Source organism: Toxotes jaculatrix, chromosome 7, assembly GCF_017976425.1.
Source record: "Toxotes jaculatrix isolate fToxJac2 chromosome 7, fToxJac2.pri, whole genome shotgun sequence".
In the NCBI taxonomy this organism is placed as follows: Eukaryota; Metazoa; Chordata; class Actinopteri; family Toxotidae; genus Toxotes; species Toxotes jaculatrix.
The window spans coordinates 26,711,462-26,730,830 of NC_054400.1; the positions used below are offsets into that span (position 1 = coordinate 26,711,462).

Consider the following 19,369-nt stretch of genomic DNA (forward strand, 5'->3'; position numbering starts at 1 on the left):
TGTCATTCTGAAACTACCGGTATTTTTTTCAATTATTTTTATTACACTGTTACTTGAAACTTCAGATTCAATTTCTTCAAATTCGTAAAGACTACAATTATAAGACGAATCAGTGTGCTGCTGTTTAAAGTGCTGTTTTTGTGTGTGTGTGTGTGGGGGGGGGGGCGTTGTTTGTTGTCTGTTTGATTTTTGTTTTGATAGTATATATAGTATAGTATACTATCATGTGTGCCCCTAGCCCTGACCCCCTCCCTGGTAAGAACTCATAAATACACTGACTACTGATCGGAGTCCGTGTATCTTTTGGTATTTGAATTTTTCTTCAAACGCTGATATAAAAAAAATTTTAAAAAAGAGTGCTTCTTTGATTTTCGTTTTCAAAAACAAAAAAAAAAAAGGTTTTCTCGTGTCCACAGACCGGATGTTATCATTGTTTTCTTCTTCTTCTTTTATGTAATGGAGACCTGCTGCTGCTACCGGCTGCAGGATTGTCGCCACCTACTGTTCTTTATTTATAATAACCTCGCGTTTGGGCGAACGGTGGAATCCAGCAGCCAGGAAGAAGAAGAAGATAGCCTAGTTCCTGTCAGAGCGGCGCGCCAACCAAAATGTCCCTGGAACCTTACAGCCACATTATTTTAGCCATGGCTAAACAAGGCCTTTCCTCTGCAGAAACCTCTGCGCGAATTTCACAAGAAAGCGGCGGCAGAAGAGGATTTTCTGCAAGAAATATCAGAAAAGTTTGTGCCGAAAATGGCTGCAGTTTAATGGGACGGCCCGACACGCATTTGGAGGTGGAGGTGGTGAAAGCCATCGCTGAGGTATGAACCTCGTCGTGCTACAGATGTAATTTTATGCCCATTCATCGCTACTGCGAGGAATCACTGGTATCCTTGTTGGTGCATGCGTGTTCAGTCTGATTGGATGTTGTATTATTCCCTGCATTAGAAGTCTCAGTGTAAGGTCTATTGACAGGTCAGTCACACACCAGATGGCCTCTCTGGCTGAGACTGGTCTGCTGATTTGTTTACTGATTGGATTCTTCCTCTTTATGATGATGATGATGTTGATGTTTAGGTTTTGACTTCTTGTATTTTCCTCCAGCTTGCTATCAACCTAAGGACGTCTGTGTCCTACAAAAACAGCTAAATGCATATTTTCCCATATATCAGCTAATGATGTGTCTACTTAAACCTATAGGAATGTAGTCACTGATCATATAAGTTTGTTAATACTTTAATGTGACAGACAATGACTGTCTAAAGAATTTTATTTGACTTCTCATCAGGAAGAAAGTATTTTTCCACCACACTTATATACATGTGGCCTGTGATAAATGATGTGAGAAAGCTTTGGAGATTCCAACAAAAAGGGTTTTGTTAAAGCTCAGGGCCTTAGATACATCATACTAAAGCACCATTTGTTTCTGAACAGCAGCCGTCCACATTTTCAAGAAAAGATCACTTACATAATAATTTGGCACACAGTGTAGACTCCATCATTTTGTTTTTTCATTCATTCATTTATTTATTTTCTCTCTCCCACAAGATCCTACTCTTCACCCCTCCACCATCATGTAAATTTGTATATTGCCAGTTTTTACTAGTTTTTACTGTTTTTGTATTTTGTGTACTGTTTTTTTGTAACTTTACTTTCTTTTTTCTTTAGATTGTAAATACTATTTTTTGCACATTGTTCCTTATACTTGAATCACATGCACACTTCTGCACTTCATCCTTTTCTTGTCTCATGTTTTTGCTTGTGAGCTGCCTAATAAGTGGATTTCCCTGCTGTGGGATCAATAAAGTGCTATCTTATCTTATCTTATCTTATCTTATCTTATCTTATCTTATCTTATCTTATCTTATCTTATCTTATGTCAGTTACATTCTGTTGGGCAGGGTCACTTTCTGTGTCCGTAGCTTGTTGGCCCTTCTTGTCACCTATGTTTGATGTCTTTTAATGAGCTTTTGTTTTTTACTCTTTATTATGTGTGTAAGTCCAAATAAACTCTGTTGTGTTGCCTCTTTTGATATTTCTTAACTGTTTTGCAGACACATTTCCCAGTGAGGACTGTTGAATGGATTTGACACTTTTACTCTGCATGAACTGAAACAATAAGACATGCCTCATGAACCTTAAACACTAATAAAAGAGAAATCAAGTGAGCTCTTCCTACTGAGAGCTCACTCTGTGTGTATGTGTGGAGTGAAAATATAACTGGAGATTTTGCTGAGTAATTGCGATGGGAAGGCCACAGGTGACACACACGTCTTTTCTCGTTTCTGCCTCTGCGTTTTTTTGTATTTTGTTGCGTTAAATAGAGGAAGAAAATCTAAGTCATTTTTAAATTTCGAGGACTCACTTCAGACCCACAAAAAATAGAATGCCTCGTATTTCAATTTTGTTTGTTTTTTTGTATTTTAAAACAAAAAGCAAATAAGCGCTCTTTTTTAAATTTTAATATCAGCGTTTGAGGGAAAATTCAAATACCAAAAGACACACGGACTCCCATCAGTAGTCAGTGTACCGATTCACACCTATGTTATTTGTTTAAATTAAAAAAGAAAAAAAAAAATCCCTGAAGGGGACGTGATTGAGATGACAATCATGCATGTGAACCAAAGTGATGGCTCTAGTGTTGAATACACTAGCATTAAGTTAGACACAATATAGCATATAAATGTTAGTATTTTTTCAGGCTAGTTTGTTGGAATACATTATATGGTGCAGGATTAGATATTATTTGATAAATTCCTTAATATTATTACAGATACTATTACCATTTGAACTAACATGACTATTAATACCAACACTGATCAATTTAAAGAAGAATCCGTATGTGCGCTGCTTTTCCCACTATCCCAATGAAGTCAATTCCACTTCAATACTGAAGTGGTACATTTTTAATTTTTATGTATACAATAACAGGCACACACAGTGACACACAATATGCACACCTGTTGATCTGCCATAAGGTTAATTCAATTAATAGTCAGGCATTGAAATTTGTACCTGTTTACTGTACCAGTTCAGTATACCTGTAAGAGATACAATTAGCATGCTGGCTGAAACACTCAAGTAGTGTAAGGCAAAACAGCACTCATTATTGGTCATTAGCCACTGACACTAGCACAGTGTGAGAAGCCCCTGGTTTGGTCACCCATATAGCAAAATTGGCAAATACTTGGTCCACATGTTTGTTTCTTATGGCTCAATTTATGTCTGGTTCCTTGGCCATTGGCATATTTAGGGCCAGAAGCTTTCACCAGTAAACACAGTAAAGTAAACACACAGTGAACACAGTGGAAAATCTAGCAATTAAAGAGCCAAATATTCTTCTCAGGAGTTGGTTGAGATCAAAACAGAGCTAAAATGCAAGTGAATATTTGACTGATATTCAACAGGTGGACACAAACACCAATCCAAATAAATGCTACTGCTCCAAAAGGCAACTGTTAACTTCACCATAACAACTTTATGAAGCATTAATGTTACTGTTGCATGTTCAGTTTTTCTTACAGCCGCAAATGGCTGAAAAATATATGAATGTAGCTTTTAATTTCTATGCAGCAGCAGTGAAATGTTGAGAGACACTGAGAATCAAATAACCTGAAATAAACATAATATAAATTAACATTAAAACCAATTAGAAACTCAACAGGAGAAAACAAAAGATGGAGATGCACAGAGATGACTGAAGAATTAATAATACCTGGACCACATGCAATGTCAAATACAAATCCAAAAAATATCTACAACAGCCAAATAATGTATTTACAACAGTTACACTTAACATACTGTAGGTGACAATATGGGCAAAGTTCTCATCCACTATAAATGGGTCCATAGGATCAAAATATTGTGAGTGAAAAGGAACCAAAGAATCCTGCACACTGTCAGTCACAAAGGCACCTGGCTGGTGCACTCTTCCCTGGTTAGACTAATGTCCAGGTATTTAAAAAAAAATACCAGCACAGATTTAGTAAATTCCCCCCCCCCCCCCCCCCCACTTTTGGCTGTTCCCTGTCAGGGGGTTGCCATAGCAACTCACGCCTGATGCCCTTCCAGACGCAATCCTAGCTGTATGAACGGACAGTCCACACAGGCACAGGGAGAACATGCAAACTCTGCACAGAAGAGCCCAGACCGGAACCGTCTTGCTGTGAGGCGACAGTGCTAATCACTGCACCACCATGCCGCCACAGATTTACTAATACTGGATGAAATTATCTTGAATGATTGTGGTCTTGTTTTCAATGATATTCAATGAAAGTCAAAGCCATCATCAGCACTCATGAATGGAGTGACATTAATCCAATTCTTTGTGGGATTCCAAGAAATAGTAATGAGGTAGAGGTACCTCAGTTATACAGCTATCATCCCTCTGTGAATCAGAGTTCAGGGCTCAGTCATACCTGCATTTATAAAAGCAAAACTTCAGATCAAAAGAGATTATTTTCAATGCCAAGGCAAAGTCAATTCATGTGGTGCTTATGCATATACTTCAGCTTTACATGGGAATTTGTGCCGTCACCTGTCAGACAAATTGCAAACCACCTGGCACTGCTGACCTTTGAAGGAACAGAGAGAAATGGAGAGACCGGAGTAGAAGAGGTAATCATACTACCTTTGTTGCATGACTCATGAGTTAGCATCAAAGCTTCCAGCACCACCTATATGTTGTCACTTGAACACAATGATCAAGTTAAAATGTACCTGAATCAAAATTAAAACGACTAAATGAATGTCAAGCATGTACATAAATAAGCATGTTTCAAAAACCCAAACACACACAAACAAAATGTAAAAAATATAGTTAATATCCAGAAATTCAGTTTCAAAATATCCCTGGTCTAAAACGTGAGCAAGCCACACAGTCAGTGTCCAGAGGAAACCTTCAGAGAGGGAGAGAATAAGTTTCTCCAGGAGGATCCTCAGCTCACTTTGTGTCTTCTGTCCTCAGTGTTTTCTTATTTTCAAAGAAATTGTCCTTGGTCATTTTGACCCAGAATTTACACCGAGAACAACAAGACAGTTCAAGACATCCAAAATAAATTGGCTGGTTTTAACATAACTTGCAAAAAAGTTGGACAACTTCGAACTAGATAGCAATGCCAACTTAAAAACGACGTCAAGCTATAAAAGACAGTAAAAAAAAAATAAAGTGGCAAAAATACACAGTTTGCCTGTTCAGATCTCTGTAGCTGCAATCAGGCTCAGAGACAGGGCGTCCCTAGCTGAAGCATGCTGGTCCTATGGTGAAGCCAAACTCCCAGGTTAGTTGGTTGTTTCCGAACACTGCCAGGTCCCTGAGAGGCAGCAGCTGGAGATCTTCACTTTCAAACTGAAAAACTGATGATTTCTGTTCTCCTGACTCCAGCTTCTCCGACATCTGTGAAAGAGGAAACAATTTTTAAAAATACTTGGAAAACAACAAGTCAAATTATCTTCTGTTTCTTTGTCTGTGTGTGTGTGATGGGTTTGTCAGTCTAGTGACTGGATTAAGATACAGACATTTATTTATCCTACAGACTTTGGTGATCCCTGATTACCCTCTGAAACAAACAAACATTCATGGTTCCCACAGACAAAGAATCCTATTGACTGTGGTGATCCCCTGACCTGTTCTGTAGCTCCATAGAACAGAACAGGGATTAAAATGTCCTCACTGCTCAGTGAGACCCTGTTTTCTTGGATTTATGAACCTCCATCATCATCATCAGGGTTATTTACCACACAGTCTTGCAGCGCCGCCAGGTAACTCTGCCTCCGAGTGTCAGCCAGGAACTTGACTTCCCTCTCTCTGCGGCTCTGTCTATATCCTGGCTGGCAGGAGTATGTGATGGTCTGAGTGGAGAATCTGCTGTTCAGTCGCAGAAACCTCATCTGCACCACATCTGTTCCACCTGGATACTCAAACTGGTGGTACGGGGGTAGGTGATGTGATTTAGAGAAGGAAAGAAACAATAAGTGGAAATCCATTGCAGACCAAAGAAAAAAGCAATATCTGGATCAGGGACTCACCTGGAAGCCTTTTTCCACCGTGCTCAACCAGTGAAACGACATATTCGTGCCAGAATCCTTCAGCCAAGCTTTTATTGGAACCTGTGGTCAGTCGTTCATGTTAATGCAGTAACGTGATGTGTTTATCAAATAATAAAGGACACGTGTTGGACTTTTTGGAAGATGCATTTTTCCTCTTTTGACTGAGTCTTGTGCTGTTTTCTCCTGCTGTAGGTGCTAAGCAGAGCACGTCCATGATCAATGACATCAATCATCTTATCCAGCTCCTGGAAGGTCAAGTCAAGTCAGTTTTATTTATATATATATATAGCACCAAGTCTTAACACAAGTTATCTCTGGGCACTTTTCATATAGAGCAGGTCTTTACAAGACAGCAAACTAGAGTATTTCCCAAAATATCAGAGTCTATCTGTAAGAGAGGACGTGAGAACAGTGGAGGACGACAGGAGGACAGGATAGGTGTCAACACTGACCCAGAAAGGAAACTATTTTCAGATTTACTCAGATGATGAAAGTTACGCTTTAAGGCATGTTGTGCTGTTGATACCTGAGGCTGCAGTGGAGACAGGCAGGTCTTTGGTTCTGCTGTGAAGTCACAGTACACTTGAAAAGCATCAGCTGGGCTGCCCTGGTTAGGATCAATGTAATACATCCCTGAAAAAAGGTGTATTTTACATTTAATGTTCAACACAGTACAAATAAACAGTCTGTTGACATGCTCCTCTGCATTTTTACAATACATTTACACAACCTGATGACTAACAGCAACAGTTTATGTTTTCCCCATCACTGAAAGATCCTGTGTCAGTCTCACCGTTAGTGAAGTTGGGGTGAGCGAGCCACAGCTCCAGACACGTAGTAGCTGGGTGTTGTTTGCTGCCATCTGGTGGGTTGACGTACCAGCGAAGGTCTCTCTGAAGGGAGTCCAACAGAGCCTGCACCAGGACGGAGTTGGGCTTGTCTGACATGTACATGAGCTCCTGAGACAATAATTAAAAAGCCAATTAAAAAGGGATATACAACATGCCTGGATGAATTTAATGGGGAAACGTCTTGATTTACACTATGATGTAGTTCAGTTAAAGACATCAGCATAAATGCAATAAACAAGTTCAGCATCTGAAAAAAGAATAAAGCTCATGAACTGCAGCATTTCATTCCCTAGTTATATAGGATACAATATGATAAGGCTTTATTAATCCCTAACATGTGACCAATAACATCAGCACAAGAAACAGGCAAAAACAAACAAACCCTTAAAGAAACAAAAAGAAAAGAAACAAAAATAAAATATGTATTACAATAGAACAGAATATAGAAGTGAATTGTGCTAATACTGTGATATATATATACTGTGTGAAAGAAAAAAAACAATTGCAACTGGCAGTTACAATATTTTATATAAACACAGGTATGAGTATAAACACTAAATGAACAGTAAATAATACACATGCACAAAACAATATGCAGTTATACAATACTACGAAATATATACACAGAAAATAGAGAGAAAACAATACTATGATGAAGTATTTAATATTAAATACAACAATAATATAAGCTGAATTATAGTATTTTATAGAACGACATATGTAATGCAATTTCATAAAGTATTAGGTCTGTCAGGACAGACAAAGAGGCCATCATGTGAACACGGACACACGCTGCCTCTCAGACATCCTGTTACCATGCTTACCTTTAGTTGAGTCAGAGTGAGGTTCAGGGAGGTCCCTGGGGGTCCAGGTAAGCCAGGTGGACCCTATCAAATAGAATGAGACTAGTGATTACAGATGTCCATGTTTGTCAGCAGGTGCGGTGTCACATTTCTTTAACAAGTTTGGTCAAACTGCATTATTCCCTTGTCCACTGCGCTGTACTGTGCACAGCTTACACACATACTCACAGGTAAGCCTTTCTCCCCAACAGGGCCTGGTGGTCCAGCAAATCCTTTCAGGCCCTGGTGATCAAAAATAACATCTAATTAGAAACCTATATTTTTCATCAGATTGTTTATCAGTCTGGTTTTCGGTTTTACCCACCTTCTGCCCAAACAAACCCTGAAAACAGAAAAGCAGATGAGCAGATGTTAAGAGAGGAAGGAGAGTTATTTCCAGCATCAGAGCAGTTATTGTGGCCACAATATAAATCAGTGAGATGACTTACAGGCAGCCCAGGCAGGCCCGGAGAACCTCGTCTACCTGGTAGGCCGATATTTCCCTAGGACACAGTCAGTACCACTGTATGATTATTAGAGCACAGTTAAGAACAGAAAGGAATGACACACACCTAACAACATGTTAGCCTGGATTTTTTAAGCAACTTGAAGAACGGCACACAGATTATGCATGAAAAGAATTATGTAGCTGATTTTGTGAATTAAGTCTGGTCAGTCTGGCTAACATCCAAGAAAGGAAAATGGTTTTTGATGTGGACCACAAAGCATGAATCTACCATTTAGAAATTTTGTTTTTCATGCTGGAATAAAATGAATGGAAACCAATGGCTGTTAATGGTCACCATTCATGCACATAATGTAACGTATAGAATTATGTGTTAGCTGTAGTAAATGGGGTCATAAAGAGTTGCAATACACTGACATGGCACCAAAGTATTTCTTACTCTTTTTGAGGACTTTGTGATCCCTGATCCAGTATGCAGTATGCTTACATGGTTGGATTTCAACACTACATGATAAATAACCACCTACACCTCCAAAACAGCATTTAGTGTGGTGTTATACTGAAGAGCTGTGATCAAAATCAGTCTAATAGTGTCTCACAGCTGATTGTGTACTGTGGTCTGTGTAATTAGAATGTTTAAAGGGCTTGTGTTCGATGTGATGTATATGATGTGAGCACAGTGTTATTTCACCTGCTCTCCCTTCTGACCAGCTCTTCCTGGCTCTCCAGTGGAGCCCTGCATTCCCTGAAACATCAATACGATATACTGTACATAACAATATATAATGAGAGCATCAGGTAGCTGTGTATTGTTTGAGAAAGCTTACATGGAACACTGCACTGATACATCGGCTCACCTTTAACCCTTCACGACCAGGAGGGCCATGTGGTCCTGCATCTCCAGGCTCTCCCTGCATAGTGGGAAATACAGAAGGTATTGTCTTAAACAAATATAGTATAGTTAAGTAATATAATATAGTTAGATGTAATTCTACTCATTTTGGCTTCATGGGGAACTCAGGGACCACTGAAACAGCTCTGCTAATTTAATCTCACATTTCTAAATGCAATCTGCGCTGTGTGACCACTTCCTTCAGAAAAATAAAATTACTTCCACCTCCTCCTGCAAGATTAAGTTGCCTGGCACAAGTACAAGCAGTACAGTGGATAGCAAATCGTTCCCTCACCAAAAAGTATTTAAAATGAATGAAGCCCATTCAGGGCGTTACTTTCTTTAAGCTGGAACTGCATATTTGTTAGAAATCTGCCTGCTCCATCTCCATAATTTTTGAGATCTGATCCCAGTCTCATATAATAAGGACACAAAATAATACAAGGTATAAATGCACAGATGCTATTTATATTATGTGTCAAGATACAGATCACATGTTAATACCAGGCAGGAATGGACCAGAGACACTCCTTCAGCTGGTCTGCATTTTCTTTAACAGAGTGAAAAGAATGGACTTCACAAACAGTGCATAATCATATACACTACTGGTCATAGGTTGTAGAACACCTCCATTTATCCATCTGTTATTTAACTTAACATAATTCAAAGTCTCAGTGAAATTAAAGCAAATTAACAATTGGAGATTTAAAAAAAAATCATGGAATCTTCAAATCTAAATTTAATCTAAAAGTCTGACTCATCCAGCAGCTGATCACTCAAACATTGTTCAGAAATTCCATCCCATCACTGCTGCAGAACAACAAATGTTTGTTCCATCGCTGCCTTTGTACAGACAGAGGGTTTGGAAGTCATAAGCAGAAGGTGGCTCACCTGTAGGAATTGTTTGTATTAAATTTCAAGGCTTGATTTACTTCCACTGCTGCAGGAACACTGGCACCATGAAAAAGGCCTGTTTTCTATGAAAATCACAAGCTTTTCCAGCTTTTGAGACATAAAGTTGATGAAATTTCAATAACAAATGTGGGTGTTTCAAAACCTTTTGACCAGCAGAGTATGTGGAGATTGGGTTATTAACTGTGTTCTCTGCTGCACTGAATTAGCACGGTCGCTGAACAGACTATTAAAATAAATAAAGTTGTGAATAAGTAAAGAGTAAAATCTAGTCTAAAGACCTACCTTTAAACCTGGTGTGCCCATTTCACCTCTCACCCCTCGAAGACCAGCTTCACCCTTTTTGGAAAGAATTTAGAAGACAGGATGAAAGTTAAGCGATGGGATGACAAACACAAGATGACAAAGACACAGCAAGACATTCACACTGAGGCTGTCCAACCAGATTATCTGAGGAGGGGATTGTGAGGATGAGGTGATCAACTGTCTGATGATCAAATGGAATCAAAAACGATGCACAACACAGTAGTTCCAAAAAACTGGATGGAGCTAAAAACAACTTACATATGTACCATGTCGTCCTGGAAGTCCAAATGGTCCCAAATCTCCCGTCTTCCCCTGAGGAACCAGAGATAGATTCAAATGCCGACTGACTTAACGTTGTTTTATGAGTTGAAAACAAAAGCTTTAAAGTCCAAGTTAAAATTTATGCAGGTAACAGCTCATTCAGACTGTCCGGATCAACAGCCACAACTGACCTTCTCTCCTTTCCTTCCTCTTATGCCTCTATTTCCAGCTCTCCCTCTTTTCCCCTTTAAAAGGAAAAACATTAGAGTTTAGAATGTGAATTCAAGTTCACATTCATGTTGGACATCAAGTCTCTCATCATACCCTCTTCCCAGTGCGTCCGTCCTTCCCTGGACGTCCACTTTGGCCATCATCTCCCTGAAATTCAAGCCATTTTTTTTTTTACACTACATAGTCATAACAGCATCATAATACAGGGTTTTCTGAGAGTTTCTAATGTTTTTAGCAAAGGGCTGGTGTTATTCTATATATCTATGATTTTACCTGTTTTAGATGGAATTGGTTTATGTAATAAATAAATAAATAAATTGCATAACATCAATGTACAAAAGTGTACATGTATCCAGACAGTGGATTTGAGCTGACCTTTTGACCTTTTTGTCCTTTTCTTCCTGCCAGCCCAGGTCTACCTTTTGGTCCCTGAAGGCAACACAGATGAAGATGCTGAATCCCATAGTAAGAACATTCAGAATAAAGTACATGCCCATGTGATGTGTGTAAGTGTGTGTGAGTGTGTGTGTGGATGCAGCACTGACCTGAGGTCCTGGAGGGCCAATAGAGCCCTGAAGACCCATCTCACCCTCAATACCCTGGAAAGTGAACAGGTTATTTGTTGGGGCCTTTTTTATTTTAACACTACATCACGTATGGAAAGAACTGTCAAGAAGAATAGATTTGCGTAGAGCAAATCTAGGTAGGTTGCATGAAGCCGAAGTGTGTCAGAAAGCATCTTTCATTAATTCAATTCAATTTAGTTTCAAACTAAATATTTATCCAGTAATAGAATAGTTAATGCTTTCACCAACTGTACCTTTAGATGACACTGGCATCATGCAGCCTTCCAATGTTTTCCATTATCTAATATTTGCAAATCATCCCTTCACTGCCTAAACATCCATGTCTCAGTGCAGCATTGTCTGGAAGCTCCTCATCTGTTAGGATGCCCCTCCAGCTGGGGGGGTCCTGCTCTTACCTCTGGTCCTGGTAGTCCTGGAGGTCCTTTATTTCCTGGCAGGCCATCAGGACCCTGCAAACAGTAAGGTGATCCATCATCATCATCATCATCTGGGCTGCATAAAATGAAGAAATCATTTCATATGATTGTTTTTTTTCTAACCAGCACTCAGTAAATTTAACTTCTGTGCACAGAGCTAAAACCTCAGTAAAGTGTAAACAGTTGGGATTCTCATCACCTCTCCAGGTCCCCCTTTCTGTCCAGGTTCTCCTCTCAACCCTTCAGGTCCAGGAAAGCCCTTTGGACCAGGACCACCTGAACTTCCTGTGACTCCTGCAGGACCCTGAGGCACAAAAATATCACCTGTCAACATCAGCTGTCATGGGTTATGATTTGGTAAAGTGGAGTGTAAATCCTTTAAGAAGGGAAAAGTCAGCTGAGTTGATCTTTTGGCGGTTCAGGTTCACTTCTTTGTTGATAGGAAAATTTCACCCAGACATAATGAGTATTGGAAAAATTAAAAATGAAGTGAAGAAAATGGTAAATAAGCTATTATTGTCAGTGTCAACATTGATTTTGTGAAACAGCAGTTGGAAAATTAAAAGTAAATATGGGACATGTCTCATTAGAAGCACTATACTGTCATGTACTTCATCCACGTACCAGTGGACCAGGCTTTCCCATGTCACCTTTCACACCTGGACTTCCTGCCACCCCCTGCAGATAGACAGACCACAGAGTGAAGGTAACTCTGGTAACACACAGGCTGTAGTTTCACAGCTGTGACTATTCAGCAGGACTGATCCGTACCTTAGGACCTGGAGTTCCTGGCTCCCCTGTCAAACCAGCAGGACCTGTGTCTCCCTGTAGACAGAACATGTTCAGTTTAACAAAAAGTAACACTCACACGCCCATACTGCATGTACACTTAAAGAATAGTTGGTCACTGTGATCACTCCCTCTCTACGTACTGGCCGGGAAACGATGCCCTGCTAATCTGACTCCGCTGTAAGATTGACTGCAGGCGACAACAACCACAGCTCTGTGCAAAAATACTGTTAATGTGAGGTTTCAGCAGTCTGAGAGACACAAATCAAGTCATCGTATTCCAAAGTTAGTATTTTTAATATAAACTTCTCCTCCTCCTTGAGTTTCCCCTGCTGAGGGGAAGAACTTGTTGCTGGGGAAAAAAACACCAGCAATAAAACTACACAAGACAAAAACACCCACTTTATCTGGCTAACTCACACTGTTGAAGCCTCATAAGCATCAGCAGAACACTGAAATGTCATGTTAGGAAGGAGTGGGTTCGTGGCCAATACGCAGAGGAATGATTATAGTAACCTGCAATTCTCTCAATGTATTTATGTAATGTCTCTATTATATATAAATCAAACCCTATCCTATAAAACACCACACTGGTCTTGAGTATGATTTTTTTCTTTTTAAACATAAAGCTTTACATAAAGCAGTACACTGTGAGATTATTGACCTTTTGTCCTGGAAGCCCACGAGGCCCTGGAATCCCAAAAATACCTGGAAAACCCTGAAAACAGATGCATATTCACAGCAGTTACCAGTTAACAGCAGTTTCTGCAAAAGAGTCAAAAGATTCACTATATGTGCAGGACATACAGACAAATGGAAATACTGTTTCTCCCTCACCAAGTGAGAGGCGCCATAAAGTTAAATAAAGATTAAAAAATAGAATAGTAAACAGCAATTTATATTTATTTTGAAAATGAGATAAACACAAAACTAAAACAGCAAGTAAAGTATCAGAGTTAATTTAGAGATGAAGTTACTTTCTCGGGGGCAGGCGGAAACTTACCTGTAGCCCTAAGAAGCCTGATGGTCCAACCTCCCCCCTCAGACCGCCTTGACCCTGAAAAGAGAAATCCATGGTGATGAGGGCAGCAGATAAACAGATGATGATACAGGCTGATAGACTGATGAATAAAAAAGTACTGAGGCTCATTTAGTTACCATTATGCCTGCATAACCCTTTTCTCCTTTTGACCCTCTCGGCCCCTGTGTGCCTGGGACTCCTGGAGGCCCCTCTGATCCCAACGGGCCTGGATTCCCCATATATCCCTGTGAAAAACACTCCATGATTAACTGACTTGAGCAGTACTCTGAGTGTAAAAAGTATTTACACCCCTTGGATGTTGGGCCTTCCAGATACAGCAGTACAGAAACCATACAACTGTGAGGTGGAAATAACCTTTGCTCCTTTGGCACCTGGATCCCCAGGAACACCAGGGCCTCCAACATCTCCCTGCACAAAGAAAAAAAAAAATTAGGCAAAGAACCAACAGGACTCCGAGCACAACAATCAGTAGCTAACAGGGAATTCATCATGAACTATTCTGATAATATATAATCATATTTCAAACAAAAATGTGATAGCCTTGGTCTTACATAATACTAGATTCAATATTTGGGGGTTTTAGGCTGCTGTTCAGAGAAGACATCTGATGAAGTCCCACTGGGCTGTAAGATATTGTGATGTTTTCTAATGAGCTTTAGATCAAATTGACAGAGAAAATAATAGACACATTAATCAGTTACTATAATAATCATTCGTTGCAGCTCTAGAAAAAGAAAAGTTGCATAGAACAGCAACAACACAGCTAACCTCTTTGCCTTGCGGGCCAGGTTCACCCTGCAGCCCCTGGGAGCCCTGAGGTCCTGGCTCGCCCTTTGGTCTCTTGGGCCCTGGTGGTCCCTGGGGGCCCGGAGCTCCCTGTTATTATCAGGATAGTACAACGTTTGACAATTATCAGACATTGTCCTCTGTGAGTATCTGACTTATTTAATCTGCTGCTGAATATATTTTATTACTTTTCTGCCTTCATAGACTCAAGCAGGATTTATATTCCCTCCAAACTGCATGTTGGATGGTCAGCATTGGAAACCCTCTCCCCCCACACCTTTCTGACATTTACAACTACTTCACACAGTGACTGGCCAGTGGTGCGAGGGGGGTTAAATATTAAAGTAAATACTTATGTTAACTATTTTATTTCCTTCCTTTTTACTTTGCCTTTCAGTGAAGCAATTTGGAACAACTATAATCAGTACAACTTATAATCAATACTTTCCAACACATCTTTAGAACTAGGTAAGTACTTGCTCAAGGGGTAATGTTGGATCTCTGTAAATAATATTATAAAGAGCACAGTCTAGACCTGCTCTACATGAAGAGTACCCTGAGATAATTTTGGTTATGGGCTGGAGCTATATAAAAACTGACTTCACTAAGTCTGAGACCCCATAATCCAGCCTTTATACAACTGTTTTGTTTCTAGTTTGAATGTCTGTTTGTCAACTGAAAGATTCACCCATACAGCCCTGCAATCAAAAATCCTGCACTGGTGTGAGACATGAAATATAATCCAGGAAGTCCATGTTTAAAGTCTTATCAGATGCCACAGCAGTACACACTGGTTTACAATACTCACACACAGGATTTTACAACTGTGGAAAGCTATCACAGTGGCTCCAGTGCTGCTGGATGTGGTTACAGTTGCAACAGTTGGCTGTACTCCATGCCTGTGCTAAATAACAATTGCAACTGTAGAGAAATTTGCTGATTTTTGTTGTCTCTGCCTATTTTAAGAATGGATTTACTTATTCAGATAGATGTGTTCTTATATAAACCGTTCTTTGTACTGAAAAAAGGCTTTGAACTGTGCACCCAGAAGAAGTTAACATAGAAAATACTTTAAAATGCTTTAATTGACCAAACTGACCAACTGAAAGCTGCCATCTGCAAAACCCTTTGCTATCAGTCTCCATTGTTTTTGCTCCATCTTGCCTATCCATGTGTCAGACAAAGATGAAAGTGCAGTTGATGTGAACATACAGACCATTGTATGGTCTGTATGTTCTAGTGTGGTTACAGACGCATCAGCATATGAAACATTCAACTCAAGAGGGCAGTGAAACACTGCTTTCAGTCTTTTATCAGGTTAATCTCTAATAAAACATTAATATCATTAATACATAATCATATTTTTAAAATGTGTGTTTTATTCAGTAACAGTGTCACAGACCTGGTCACCCTTTGTTCCAGGAATCCCTTCTTCACCAGCTGGTCCTGGAGGACCCTAAACACGACAAGCACGATCTTATTTACCAATATTACAGAGAAATGTGAAGCAAGGTTCCTCATTATTATACTATACCACAAAACACTATATTGGGAATGAGTATATGACATTATATGGTACTGTGATAGCTGCAGAGTGATCAGGGAGCTAACTGACCTGCTGCCCGTCCAGACCTGGTGCACCAACATCACCCACAGGACCCACTGCACCCTAAAAACAGTAAATAACACACCTATTGTCTGTATGCAAAGGCTTGGACTCATTTCAGGTTTGAAAGGCTGATAACTGAAGCACTATTCACCTAATATTTTCTAATATTCAATGTGTTCAAGTTTGGAAATGATACTAAAAACCAGTTACCTGCTCTCCTTTCTCTCCAGCCTGACCCATCAATCCAACAATTCCTGGTTTTCCCTGATCAGAAAAAAGTAAAATAGTGATCTTGCACTAAAGAGACACTGTATGATAATACAATGTGATAGGACAGTATGAGTATAGGACAGCATGGTAGAGTTTTATATCAATATATAATGGAGAGAAAGGTGAAAAGTACCCACTCACTGGAAACCCTCTAGGTCCAACTGGCCCTGCTGGCCCTTGTGGCCCCTGGCTTCCTGGAGGACCAGGGCTTCCCATGCTGCCTTCTGGTCCTGGTTGGCCTGGAGGGCCCTGAAACCATTTGGAATGAAAATAAAAGAACTTAAATAAAGCTGATCATAAGAACTGAAGCTTAATCAAACAGGAAAATATCTCAGAATGCACTGATATGTTGATATTTTGTATCTCATCATGGGATCATGAAGGGATGCTCAGTGCACTTCAGGTTTTGAAGTGCATTGCTATCTGTATCTATGTTTATATCCCTTTATTTCACTGAAGTATCTGTATTCATATCTGGATTCCAGTAAACCAGAGGTGTGTAGGTTCTACACCAGAAGTTGTTGGAAACATCCAGAATCCCTCATTTCTGAGTTTAATTGTTGACTGTTAATGGTCTGGGTGGAAACGAACAGAGGAAATAGAACAGGGAGTTTAAACAAGACAATACAAAGTGAGAACTGGATGAACTGACTTGTTATGGTGGATATACTGAGCCTGAAACATCACTATGTTTCTGTAAGGCTTACTCACTGGCAGTCCATGAAAGCCTTTGGGCCCAAACTCTCCTTGGAAGCCCTGAAGGGAAGAGATGACAGAAATAATGTCAGGTTTCCCTCTTGCATTATGATTTTTGATCAATATGCATTTAGGCTTTTAGAGAAGTCATGTTCTCACCTGTGGTCCCAGAGGCCCTCTCACACCAGGAATGCCCTGCAGACCCTGAGAAGGCAACATTTCAATACAGGCTACAGCCAAGATTAACCAATACACAGGACAGTTTCTGTCCACCATAACAGAGGACATTCAGTGGAGAGTAAATTTCACCAAACACACTCACTGGAGGTCCAGTCTTTCCTGGGTTACCAGGGCGGCCTCTGACACCAGCATCTCCCTGCACAACAGTCACCAGAAAACACTGCAATCACATTTCAGCATGATGAAACCACACAAACGTTGACAGGTGGACCAGTTTACAACGCTAACATCTGAAACTTTCTGCTGAAGCAAATCTTTGACAGCTGTCTGGAAACAAAAAAAACCTAATTCAGTTTAGTCAAGACTGATTTACAAAGGAATCCATCCTGTATATGTGATGTTTATTGTTTCTGTACCACAGGCCTTAAATGAAGTCTATGTCGGATGTTCAGTGTGGAAGAAATGGTAAACCTACTGTTTGCACTGACTATGATTCAGATCATATGCTTATAACACTGTAGCAGCAGCCATGTCTCACCCTCTGTCCCATGGGACCTGGTCTCCCAGTCAGACCCACTGCTCCTGGGTGACCCTGTGGGAAAGGTGAGATTTTATGTTTCTATTCACATGTAATTTTACCTGCTACTGATTTTAAATGTTAGAAATCCCTACGATTTTCATTAATATGATTATAAGAGATACTGCAGCAATATAGAATTACACTCCAATAATACTGACCCAGTTCCATACTCTCAGCTCAGCCCCGGTCCATCCTGACTTTTTCCCTTAAACCCAACCCTTTCTTCCTTATTCTTTTTAGACTCTTACATCTTAAGAGTCAAAGTCATCCAGGTCATGGTATTTGGTAGACTCTCCTCAACTAACAGTTTTTCACTGTCCTACTATAATGTCTGTATGTTCTGTTCTCCATCTGTTTAAGGAAAGCTGTACCACACTTTTCCTCTGTCATACTCTACTGTTTAAAAAAATAAGTTGAAGGAAGTAGAAAAAAAAGGTTTTAAAAAAGCGGTTGTACTCTCCGAGACATGTAAACAGACCTTCCTGTAAAATGGATGGAGATATTTTATTTCATTTAATTTAATTTCATCAAAACCATTTCAAGATACTTTAAAAGCAACACAAGCAGGTTAAACCTGGAATGGTTTTAGACTTCACACTGTTTGCTGATTACACTGAAAAAAAAGAAGTAGTCCGACAAAAATAAAACACTTCAGATTGGTGGCCACGTAAACAGCTGATAACAGTCACTTACATACATGCCCACTGGACCCTGGGGGCCCATCAACCCTGGTTTCCCTGTGAAGCCCTAAAGAGAGACATTAAAATGAATTATTCATATGTTTATCATAAAACATGATCACAGCGAATCACAAATGGCAGTAACTGCAGTTCAACTGTTTGTTCTTTATTTTCTGAAATTAAAAAAAAAACCCAGCGTGATCAGCTCACCCTCTGCCCAGTCGGTCCAGGTATTCCATTTTCACCTGGCTTTCCTGGAACCTGTTGAAGGCACAAACGGCTCCTGTTAGTATGTTAAACCCTTACACTGACCTCACTGGTTTGGGAAAATGCTCATTAGAACAACAAGTGTTTTCCTACTGCAGCTCCTGGAGAACCTGTCCACCCTGGATCACCAGCCACACCTGGAAGCCCCTGCATGTGAACAGAGACCACAGAGCTGCTTTTTAACAATAAGGCACAGAATCAGGGTTTCTTTGGTTCATGATGATGATGATGATGATGATGCTAGTCTGGTGTCATTATAGACACATTTTAAAAGCTTTGTAGATTTGGCCTCTGGGGAATTTCCAGTATTTTATGTATGCTTTGGCTCAATTTCCCAAACAATGTTTCATGAAAAACTGATGTGCAAAGAGCCAAATTGTGTATATTTTGTAATCAGTGCACTTCTAAGATACAAACAGTCTAATGTTGTGTGCCTGAATCCTCGCTGAACTGATCATAACCTCATCCTGTCCCCTGTTAGTGGGATTAAAAGGGAACAACTCACTCTGTCTCCTTTAGGGCCAGGAGGGCCAGCAGAACCAGGAACACCCTGCATATAAGACATACGACATTACAAATGTGTCTCAATGTTATTAAAAAAAAAAAAAAAAAAAAAAAAAAACTGAAATGGTTTGATGGAGCTGGATAAAAGTAAGAA

General features: G+C 39.9%; 1 protein-coding gene across 1 annotated transcript in view; it reads right to left on the reverse strand.

Annotated features, from left to right (window-relative positions):
* Positions 1-5,236: 5,236 nt before the first annotated feature.
* LOC121184953 (collagen alpha-1(III) chain-like) overlaps positions 5,237-19,369 on the reverse strand; it is a 52,021-nt gene continuing 37,888 nt past the window's right edge. Inside the window, exons 31-61 of the mRNA XM_041042886.1 lie at positions 19,217-19,261; positions 18,805-18,858; positions 18,655-18,705; positions 18,458-18,511; positions 17,723-17,776; positions 17,327-17,380; positions 17,164-17,208; positions 17,020-17,064; positions 16,450-16,557; positions 16,249-16,302; positions 16,045-16,098; positions 15,832-15,885; positions 14,412-14,519; positions 13,998-14,051; positions 13,605-13,658; positions 12,584-12,637; positions 12,437-12,490; positions 12,012-12,116; positions 11,792-11,845; positions 11,355-11,408; positions 9,065-9,118; positions 8,899-8,952; positions 8,191-8,244; positions 8,067-8,084; positions 7,931-7,984; positions 7,724-7,786; positions 6,842-7,007; positions 6,575-6,681; positions 6,028-6,108; positions 5,737-5,922; positions 5,237-5,395 (exon numbers count right to left, since the gene is read on the reverse strand). Coding sequence (XP_040898820.1) covers positions 5,237-5,395; positions 5,737-5,922; positions 6,028-6,108; positions 6,575-6,681; positions 6,842-7,007; positions 7,724-7,786; positions 7,931-7,984; positions 8,067-8,084; positions 8,191-8,244; positions 8,899-8,952; positions 9,065-9,118; positions 11,355-11,408; positions 11,792-11,845; positions 12,012-12,116; positions 12,437-12,490; positions 12,584-12,637; positions 13,605-13,658; positions 13,998-14,051; positions 14,412-14,519; positions 15,832-15,885; positions 16,045-16,098; positions 16,249-16,302; positions 16,450-16,557; positions 17,020-17,064; positions 17,164-17,208; positions 17,327-17,380; positions 17,723-17,776; positions 18,458-18,511; positions 18,655-18,705; positions 18,805-18,858; positions 19,217-19,261 — 2,205 coding nt within the window. The remainder of the gene's footprint in view (positions 5,396-5,736; positions 5,923-6,027; positions 6,109-6,574; positions 6,682-6,841; positions 7,008-7,723; positions 7,787-7,930; positions 7,985-8,066; positions 8,085-8,190; positions 8,245-8,898; positions 8,953-9,064; positions 9,119-11,354; positions 11,409-11,791; positions 11,846-12,011; positions 12,117-12,436; positions 12,491-12,583; positions 12,638-13,604; positions 13,659-13,997; positions 14,052-14,411; positions 14,520-15,831; positions 15,886-16,044; positions 16,099-16,248; positions 16,303-16,449; positions 16,558-17,019; positions 17,065-17,163; positions 17,209-17,326; positions 17,381-17,722; positions 17,777-18,457; positions 18,512-18,654; positions 18,706-18,804; positions 18,859-19,216; positions 19,262-19,369) is intronic.